The sequence below is a fragment of the Vitis vinifera genome, chromosome 17 (genome assembly GCF_030704535.1).
Source record: "Vitis vinifera cultivar Pinot Noir 40024 chromosome 17, ASM3070453v1".
In the NCBI taxonomy this organism is placed as follows: domain Eukaryota; kingdom Viridiplantae; phylum Streptophyta; class Magnoliopsida; order Vitales; family Vitaceae; genus Vitis; species Vitis vinifera.
The window spans coordinates 4413548-4424405 of record NC_081821.1 but is presented as its reverse complement, the minus strand read 5'-3'; the positions used below and the strand labels follow the sequence as shown (position 1 = coordinate 4424405).

Genomic DNA, 10858 nt, shown 5'->3' with positions numbered 1-10858 from the left:
CCATCTTAATCTTTTTTACTTAAAAAACATTTTCGGTACACTTACTATACGAGTCAATCCTTGCAATACGTAGGATGAATCATTTTTGGAAAATAGTTTTGCTTTTGAGCAAACCCTTCGATGCAGGTCTTTGGTTCTTTAAAAAAGTAATCATAACTTCCCTTTATTTTTTCCTTTTTTTTCTTTTTTAATGATTGTCGTGATAAAATGTTAGTCGGTTAAGTAATCATTGATTGGTACGTCAATTGGTTAAGATTCCTTTTACTCGATTGCAAGACCATTATATACTACTAACCAACACTTTCAACCTCTCACTAAATTGATCGATTATTTTAGTCTATTGAATAATGATACAAGAAAAATAGAAAAATATTATGTAGGTAACTTTTTACCTCGGCATGATACAAATCGAAAATTAATTTTTTAATAATGAAAAAATGTGTCACACATGGGTTTTTATTATTGAAATTATCAATCTCATTTTCATAAAAATCAATCATTTTTGTTTATGCACGTTGAGCTATTTCTTAAGTTTAAAAATTCTTTTAATAAAACTATCTAGACAACCAAAAAATTGCTCTAAGTAATTATCCATATTTTTCAAATATGATTTCTATGTCTTACTTCGTCTAAAAGTGTTAATTGACAAGTTTAGGCCTTATCTAGTAATTTTTTTTTTAAAAAACAGTTATGAAAAATAGATTTTAAGAACAGTTTTTGAAAATTATTATTTAATATTTTGTATAACAAAAGTGTTTGATAACCTAAAATATTTTTAACATATTTTTAATATTTTTAAATATGTGTTAAAAATAATTTTTATGTCCACTACTTTATTTTTAATTATTAACACTTGTATAATTATTTTTTAAAACAACTCTAAAAAAAATGAAAACAATTAAAAGATATTATTTGAAAACAACATATTTTTTATTTTTTGATAATAGAAAAAAAAAAACTGTTCTAATTGTAAAACATGTTTTCCAGTTTTTTGTTTTAAAAAATAAAAAACTATTCTTAAAAACAATTTATAAATAAAGCTTTAGTTTTTTTTAAAGCATATAACTTTCTACATCTTGAGATAATTTTGTGCAAGCTTTCAACAAACAAAATTCATGCTTCCTTGATTGCATTTGAGTAGCATTAGAGGCCTTGTAAATAAGTCATTTTGAAAAATGTAGGGTGGGATTTTAGGAATTCTATTTTTCTTTTTATATCTTTAAAAATTAAGCATGGATGTTGATGGCAAAATTCCCCTGCTACAATAGTAGTTACCAACAATGGAATCTCGATCAACGCGTAGTAGTAATTCCTCCTTCCTCTTGCAAAAAGATGTCCGGATGGGTTGTCTAGACACACCCTCCGATGATTAAGTTAGTCTTTTGGAAGTTGTTGGAAAATAGAGTTTTCCTCTAAGAGTGTTGCTCCGTGATTTTTGTCAAGGATCCTTACTTTCCTAAGAGTCTCCTTAGAGTTTATATATGAGTCAGAAAGTATGACCCCGCTGTGCTAGCGGGTCCCATCGTCATGATTGCGGCTCATAGGGTGGCAAAGCAATCATGACATTTCTGGTGCCAGGTGGCGATTGTCACTTCAATTTATGACTTTAAATATCGAGAATGTGTCAGACACTCTGATAAGATTTGGGAATATCTTATCGAGCGTATTTTGCATTAAAGATGAGTGACAGTTCATGAAACTTGGTCGTTAGTATTATCGGAGTTTGCTTTTTTATTGTGGGCGGAAATGGATCCGACGAATCGCTAGTGTCTGACGAACCAAGTTGTTCGGGGAATCTGAATTGTCGGCTGCGGATGTTCTCCGGGTAAGAGCTATCAGAATATCCGGACATGTCTGACCGGGGAAGTTGAATAGCCTCCTTTCCCATCCGGCGTCAGGCGCCAGATGTGAAATATCAGGAGAAGGTGGAACATCGGCCGGACAGAATTCTTCCCCGGGTGGAATGAGCTATGTCGCGCGTCGCAAGGGGACCGTCTACGTGTGCAAGGGAGAGAGAGCCACGTGACATTTTTTAAGGAGGATCCCACAATGGATGCTATTTCAACTATTTAAGAAACTTCCAACATCAAATTATAATATAACAAAACACCATAAAATATAAAGTCCATACATGAAAATCCAAATCTATAAGTGATTCATGTTATGATCTTCTTTCTTCTATGGTTATTTTTTACTCTAAAAAAATTTGAGGGGAAATATAAAAGAAAGAATAGAGAGAAAAAGTTTTAAAAATATTTTAAATTAATAAATTATTTTATATATCACTTTAATCTCATTTAACATATTTTTCATTTTTTATATAAAGATTAAATAATTGAAAAATATGTAAATTTTTAAATAATTTTAATTGTAATTGATTTTTTGTTTTATATTTTTATGTGAAACCAAATATGAATTTTTTTTAATATTTTTTTTTCCTTAGTACTACACAAACCAAACATAAATTAAGAGTTTTCTTGTGAGTAATTCATAGAATATAAATATTATGACTATATTTGATTGACATAATATAACTAATAATAGGATAAAGATTGAATAGTTAATCCAATTGCATTTTTATATTGTCTATATTATATATAATAATCTTGAAGTTGAGATATAAAATGTACTTATCTCATTAATCATAAATGTATCATTTTCATTATTTTTTATATTATTCATTTTACAAAACAAATTTTTTTAATTAAAACAATTAAATTTCTAGTTTATATATATTTGATTTTCTATTGATGAAAACAATTAAACAATACAACCCAAAATAATACTAGCAATTATTTAATATGTACAAAATGATCTTTTAATTTACCATAATGCAATATTTTTTATTTATAAATTTTAAAATCTTCAATCATAAAAATTATAAGAAAGAAATCAAAATTGCCTTTTAAATCATAAATTATAAAATGACTTTCAAATAATAGTATAATACTAAATATAAGAGAAATTTTATTCCTTTTTAATAGCAATTACAAAACGATGGAATATATTTTTTATTTAAAAAATCAAAAATTGAAATATAATATGATTTTCATTTATTTTATAAACTAAACCTCAACACAATATAATATATCATGTTATATCACTTTGGAAACTCCTCTATTAAATATAAAAACTTTTATTAAAAAAAATATTGCAAATTTATCTTATATTCTTAAAAATCCTTTTCAAATTTTTAAAAAGTCAAAGAAGTGAATTTTTTTTTTTAAATTTTAATATTAAAAAATGGTTTTTTCAAGTACACAAGGTATGCATATATATATATATATATATATATATATATATATATTATTTTTAGTACAAAATTGTTCACATTTTATATAATACTTTCTATTTTTAAAGATGAAAAATAGAAAATGTATCAAAACATTACCTTTATTGCTTATAGGAACATTTAAAATGTTTATTGGCTTATATTGAAAAGTGTGACGATCAGCAATTAAGTCATCTTATGTTTATATTTGAATCTTATTATTCATTTGTACTTCAATTTCATTAGTTGTTCGGAATTTCATTATTTTATATATTAATCTCATTATTTGTACTTTAATTTAAAATGAAGTTTCTATTCTTAAAAAGGAAAAACCATTTTCTTGTTTGATAATTTTTCACATAAAATAGAATTTTGAAGATTTATTATGAAAATAAAGTATTTTAAAGAACATATTTTAATTCTTTTCATTTATTTTTTATGAATGGTTTTAAAAAACAATTAAAAATCAAATATCACAAATAAAATGTATTTTGAAGAAATATTTGAAAACACACAAAATACATTACGAATATTTCAAATTTTTGAATAAACTTTTATTTTTAAAAATATCATAGAATTTTAAAACTATTCTAAAAACTAAAAAATTACTTTTAAAAACGTTCCCAAACAGCCCCTTAATTTTTTCGATCCTGCCCACCTATTGTCTCTGTATCAAGTATCAACCACATCAAGTATTAAGTACTAAGAAGCAAACGACACGCACCACCAACCAACTACATTTCAAAAAGGCACAATCGACAAACTGCATTTTTGGGAGCGAAGCACCGAACTCCACCGTAGAGCAAAGCAACGCCGACACGCTCCACCGACTGCATCTTACGCAGGCAGAGAAATGAAGTCATCTTCTATGATAAATAAATAAACTCTACCAACAACTTCAATCAAACGTCAGAAGGATTCCCAAATGGGTTTTGCCCGCCTCTCTCGTTTTGTTTTGATCGAAAACGACCATTTATAGAACTCTATTTTATGTGGGCATGACGAAGGTTTCACATGGAGGGGACTCAGGGGAGTGAGGTTGGGTTTTTATACTCTACACATACGGTTCATGCACTTCCGGTGGTGCAGACTTGAGCCACGAACCCCGTGTTGGAAACCAAAAGGCTATGCCACTGACCTATTCAACATCTTTGATTAGTATTATAATATATAGCAATATCGATGTTTTTTTTTTCTTTTTAATTTTGTAATGTAAAACCTTTCAACAAATGTGGATATTTAAATTGATGCTTATTTTTATAATAATTAAAAAACAATATTAATTAATTAATATAATAATTGTAAAATAATAAAATACAAAGCAATAAAAATAAAATTAATTATTAATTTTTTCTTTCATTTTAGACATATTTTTATATTTAAATGTTTTATTTAATAAAATTTGATATATTAAATATAAAAATAGAATATTATTAAAAAAATTAATTATAAATATTTTAAATTTTTTATAAATATTTTTAATTTATATGACGTATAACTTATATATTTATGACATAATCTCGAGTCAGATTTTGAAAACATTATTGATAAGACATATCTTGGAATTGATTTCACACAAAATGAAAAATGTTAAGGTCAACGATAATCTAATGTCATGGGTCGGGGCATGGGACCATAGCACATGTAGTGATGCCATTAATCATGCCTTAAATCTTGGAATGTCTTTTTCATTGCATACTTGTGTTTTTGGGACTTTGTATGATCCTAGGTTAGGAGGTCGTCCCATGAGTTTTTTTTTCCAAACTGTGGAATTATTATATTTTATTTTGACATGAATTCTGACCTGTATCTTGTCACCTGCCCTTGTTGTGATTTTCTAATCACATGCATGAATGAGTATAAAAATAAAAGTTGCTTGGGAAAATTTGTACAAGAGAACAATACTCCAAATGTCAATAAAAGATTGGACTTTGTACATGAATAAGGTCTATTATTTCAAATTAAGTTGAAGTATATATACCAACAAAATTTTTTGAAACCTTGATAATTAATGTGAATTATGACCGACTAAAGTTACGATTAGTTAAACAATTTCAAATATATTGACTTCTATGAATGTCCTGATGTTTTGAGCGATAGTTGATTGGAGGTAAAATATGTACTTCAATGACACAAATATGATATGATTTCTGTAATATAAAAAATTTGAATCATTCAACTTAATTGAAAATTAATATTAAAACTCTAATTTGGATGTAATATATATATTTTAAACTTAATTTTAGATTTAGGAGAGGAAAATGATAAAGTTACAAAAATCACTATCAATTAAAGTAGAATAAAATGTCAATTATGCTTTAAAGAGCGATTTGAACATTATGAGGTATGAGAAGGATCCATGCATGGGCAAAATAAGAAATTTATGAGCATTAAAGATGAGGATTAATGTTATGGCTTAAAGTAAATGCAACTTCTTTGTTCATTCTGCAGAATATTTGTAACACATGGTCCAAGTTCCAGCAGCATTTGACATTTTACATTTCTTTTCTGCGTGACAGGAAGGTAATGAGTGTAAAATTTTGACCTTCAAGAAAATCTAGGTCACCAAAAGCTTCCCAAGCCTAACAAACAGGACTAACCTTCTTCTCTTTTTCAGACGTTTTTTTTTCTCGACATGCATGTGGTACTTTCAGACTTTTACTGTCGATATCTCTTCTTTTTAGTTTTATTCCACAAAAGCCGTGACTAAAGAGTATCTGTGCTTTGCTTATGCCGGTATAATTGGCTCCGGCTAAAGAAAAACAAATCAATTATAATAGGAACTTGAACATCTAACATGACATGAATCTTCTTTTATGTTGTGTATCACCCCCAAAAAAGGATGGTCAGACAAGTCATTAATTGCATTTTGCCAAAGTTGTATGTATGGCTGGAACTAACCTAAGCAAAGGTAATTGGATATATTGCTGCAACAGGCTTTGTGTTTTCATTCAGTGCACCTCAAAATTGAACTAAAACAGCGTGACTCATTTGGAGTAATGCCAATCCAAATAATGACTTGGTTCCTGATACAAACATGGAGGTTGTGAACGAGGCTTTAATATATCAAATCAGTCAATGAAGCTGTACAAGAACAAATTGAAAGCACAACCACCCATCTATATCGTCCAAAGATTGTATTCAATGAAGGGCATAAGAGAGATATCAATGATTTTACAACAAACAAGTTGGAAGGATCAGGAAGTTGGACCTTTGTGGGCTTGGGCCTGTAGGCTTCACTGGACTGCATTGGGGTTCGGTTTTTAGTAATTGTGAGCTGGTTTGAAGCAAGCCCAACATAGAATGCATCAATCTGTTAGCAGAACATTGAAAGCAAGCACTTGTGCAATTTGTTCAGTGTAAAAGTGTCTAGCTAAGCAATAATGCAGTATAACTTGCAATTGGCAGATTCACTAGGAAGAGATTATAATGAAAAACTAAAGAAATTGAGTTTAAGATTAATTGGATTCTCAATACAAATACAACTCCACAGTAATTCTCAAAGCATATCTTAAAAAAGATAAAACATTTATATTTCAAAGAATGGATGTTATAATCCCCCTGTAGGGTGGGTGGGGGGCGGGCTTGGAACTAATGCCCATTGCGTATTCAGATGAATTCTCTGTACTCTAATCTAAAAATAAAAAAATTCCATGATCATTCACCATAATGAACAGTTCTCTTCCTTTGGAACAGGCTTACCAAAAGCGCCACAATTCGAGCTGTTATTGACTATGTTGTTCCAAGGATTTGGCAGTGTTCACAAAACTTGCGCTTTTATTAAATCCCTCAAGCAAAAGAATCCGCACAGCTTCCACACCATTTTGAAATGTGAAATCCAACTGAAAAGACACCTTTGTTAAACATCTAGAATCCAACACCCATTTATTTTGTTCTCTCTCTAGTAGGTGCATGAGCAAGTTTTACATACCTCTTCACGTTCTCGTTTACTGAATGGACTAAGAACAAAGTTTGCAGTATCCATTTTCCCAGGAGGCCTCCCAATGCCTAGAGAAAGTTAAATTTTTTTTAAGAAAAAGGTTATATGAAATATGTAAACAAGAATTTTGCATAATTCAGCATCTTCAGGAACCCACCAATTCTTAAACGAGGAAAATCACGACTCCCCTTAAAGTGATCAATCACACTTCTCATCCTGCAGAGACAAGCATAAGTAATCAATATTACAAGGTTCCCTTCTATTTTTTTTTTTAAATGTTTATATACTTATAAACCTAAGCAATATCTTCAGACAAATAGTACCAGGCCACCAGCATTTCAAATATTCTATCAAAGGCACGATATTCCTTGTATAAGAAAAAGTTTACATCAACAAACATAATAACTGTGGGGCAAGAACTAAGAAAATATTATTCAAAGAATAGATGTTATTCTCTAGATTAGACATTCTTATTATCCATAAGAAAATTCAGTGATAAGATACCGCTGCAACATTGTCAAGAAAAAAGAAACTAACACATCATCATGGTACATACCCATTGTGTCCTCCATGTCCACCTTTTGGCAATAGCCGTAGTTTTGAAAAAGGCAGATCTAAGTCATCAAAAATCTGTCAAGAAAAAAAGTTCAGAAATTCACTGATTGGGAGGAAAGGTAGTGCTGAAGTCAACATGGAAGAATGATAAGTGCTTTACCACAAGGACTTGCTTCAACGGAATCTTGTAATATGAAACAATAGCTCCAACCTTCAAGAAGAGGTCCACAAATCAACAATCATTAGTAGAACCATAGAAAGTAACCAGAAGTAAAGGTCTTCCAGATAATCTTACTTACAGATTCACCGCTCACATTCATGAAAGTCTGCGGTTTGGCTAGCATAACCGGAACATTTCCAATAAAACCTGGAGAAAAGAAATCAATTCTATCAAGATTAGAAATTTCATAACTAAAAATTGAATGCAATAGGTTTTAATTCAACATTTTTGTCTTCCCATGGAGTCAGTTTACTCAGGTAGTTCTTAACATAACCACTCCTTAAGATCATCATCTTTCAATCAGATCTTATTATTTCTATAAGTAGCAAATAAAAGTATGTTTGTAACTTTCTTCAGGAGTATTAGGTTATAAGAAAAAAAAGAAGCATAACAGTGATATGCATAACGTTTTGAATGTGGTCAATTTTTCCTTATAGGCATGAAGGAAAAAATTGGGAACTGAAAGAAATATCGAAATGAGAAGACTAGAATTCCAGTGTATCTTTCCAGTTTTAACAACCACTACATGGATGGATTATCAATTGTACCTGTTTTGTTGAAGTTGGAGTATGCGAGAGTCAAGACAAGCATCATTTCCACATACATGTGGATGAATTGTATAACCCACATCATTGTGGTTAAGTGTCTGTATATTGATTAGCATGCTAGGCTGGCACGAAAATATCTTAATTCCATTTTACTAAGCTTACACTCTTGGAAAGATATGGTTTAACATCATCTCAACTATAGAAACCATTCGTTGGTGTGTATATTTTAACTACTGTTAGCTTGACATACATTGTGGGCCAATATCCAAGCTTAATAATCATACAGTTCTCTTGCAATATTTTCCTAGAGCATGTGGTTCAAACTGATGTTATAAAATGTTGAGGAAGAATTCCTTTGAAAACTAGACAAGATAAGTTGCATCATGTATCAAATGGTTTCTACTTATGGAGGATAAGAGAAAAATATGAATTCACAAGTATCAATAAATGAAATTCTATAGTTTGAGATGATTCAACTCAGAAAATATTTGGAAATATATATATATATATAAAGAAAGTACTAAAATTCAATAAAGATAGAACCTGGGTGATGATGAAAAAAGATACTGAACTTTATCAAGGAAGAAACAATGAGCAAAGTAAGGATCTAGTTAATCTGATTTTATAACTAAGCTACAATATGTCTAGCATTCCTCATACTGATGATTCAAATGTTGAAATGAAACCTATGTCCACACACATGGTATTAGTTCAGATACTTTCAAGAAGCCCACTTACATTTACTCGAAGATATGAGTAAAGGATAAATGTAGTATTCCTTTTTATACTATATTAAATTACTATTTTCCAACTTATTTTACTCTTTGTCCCCTCTACCTAGTATATAAGCACAAAAACTCAAACAAACAATAAACACTTGCCTAATATAGCAATTCATGACATGCAACTACCCTTGTTTGCTTGTGTCTAGATTTTGGGCAGTTGCCACATCAAACCTTAGCCCGTCTCAGAACTTTATGCCCAAACAAATCATACCCATTAATCTATCATCAAATAACTCATTGGTTCACTTTGATGCAACTCATCTAACATAGAACTATGAAAATGTGAAATTACTTAATAGGAAGTAAGGGCAGTTTTAGGCATGTAGACCTTTTCCAAACAGCGATTTGAAGGAAACACTGCTAATGGATATTCCTTCAGCTTCAGCTATAGCATCTACCATCTCAAAACCTACCTGAAAAGGAGCCCATTATAGAGCAGTGTTAAGCAGAATAACAAAGTGGCAGAACACGCTATAACAAATGCATACAAGTAACTATGGGTATCCTACTTAATACCCATGATAGCCGCAAAATATCAGTATCCAAAATGCAATGCAAATATCAGTTAACACTTTAACACTATATTAGATGTAGGCCAATTTAGGTCAACTGCAACATACTTCAGCCCAACAATAAAAACTGAATCTCTGATTGGGGTTTTAACGGGTATTGAATGCAGGCCGAAACAGGGGTTAACTAATAAATCATGATAGGATATACAAACAAGATTTTCTTTTTCTCAAAACCACTTAGCAACAAGAAAATGCATTAAAAAGGAACTCTTATTTCTCTTCTCAACTCATTCAATCCCCAGCAACGAAACCAACCAAAACCACACAATTCCAAGCAAACTACTTTCCAGGACACTAGAATCTACACAATTTAAAAACAATTTTCCTAATTTTCCACCCAATAAATAAAAAAATCATGAGAAACAGAAGAAGAATCTAGTTTGGATGGAAAAAAAAAAAATGAGGCAAGAGAGAAGGACGGACGTTATGTCGGGTGCCGTTGTACTTCTTGCCGGGGTTACCGAGGCCCACGAGAAGCCAGGGCTTGACGGGGCGGGGCGAGGAGTCCATAGGTGTGGGTGTCGAAAGAGAAGAAAAGGGGATTAGGGTTCTGGAGGAGAAGGAGAGGGAACGGGGCCAATTCGGGAAACGGAGGGCGGCGATTGAGGAGGATAAGGAGCCAAAGTTGACGCCACAGCACCCAACATTCATATCTGTAGAATATGGATTTGATTTGGAATAGGCAAAGCAATTGCTAGGCTGCTGTTTCCTCTCTTCTTCTTCCCAAAGGACGCCGTTGAATTCAAACCGAGAGAAATGAAATGAAGTAAACAGTTAAACGACCAGTAAAACGACGCCGTTTCAGGGTTAAAAAACAAAACGAAAAAAACCGCCGTTGCCGGGGATCGAACCCGGGTCACCCGCGTGACAGGCGGGAATACTCACCACTATACTACAACGACTTGGATGATTTAAAAACATAACTTTAATTTATTTATATGCATAAAAACTTTATCATTTTTACTTT

General features: G+C 31.1%; 1 protein-coding gene and 1 non-coding gene across 2 annotated transcripts; both read right to left on the bottom strand.

The window, feature by feature from the left end:
* Window positions 1–6701: 6701 nt before the first annotated feature.
* Window positions 6702–10748, bottom strand: LOC100264722 (peptidyl-tRNA hydrolase, chloroplastic). Its single transcript, XM_002275218.4, has 8 exons — window positions 10315–10748; window positions 9648–9732; window positions 8066–8133; window positions 7927–7977; window positions 7768–7841; window positions 7369–7427; window positions 7203–7279; window positions 6702–7113 (listed from the first exon to the last, which is right to left on the bottom strand). The coding sequence occupies exons 1-8, from the start codon at window positions 10540–10542 to the stop codon at window positions 6997–6999; spliced, it is 759 nt and encodes a 252-aa protein (XP_002275254.2). The 5' UTR covers window positions 10543–10748; the 3' UTR covers window positions 6702–6996.
* TRNAD-GUC (transfer RNA aspartic acid (anticodon GUC)) lies at window positions 10722–10793 on the bottom strand. The gene has a single exon. It is a non-coding gene; the product is annotated as a tRNA-Asp (tRNA).
* Between the last annotated feature and the right edge of the window lie 65 nt (window positions 10794–10858).

What these genes read in the sequence shown, in the direction of transcription:
- LOC100264722 (XM_002275218.4), bottom strand. Translation starts at nt 10,542, where the DNA reads ATGAATGTTGGGTGCTGTGGCGTCAACTTTGGCTCCTTATCCTCCTCA. An exon ending in CAAATCGCTGTTTGGAAAAG is followed by an intron (nt 8,134 to 9,647) that starts GTCTACATGCCT and finishes TCTTTTCTCCAG; the next exon opens with GTTTTATTGGAAATGTTCCG. An exon ending in GTAAACGAGAACGTGAAGAG is followed by an intron (nt 7,114 to 7,202) that starts GTATGTAAAACT and finishes GTGTCTTTTCAG; the next exon opens with TTGGATTTCACATTTCAAAA.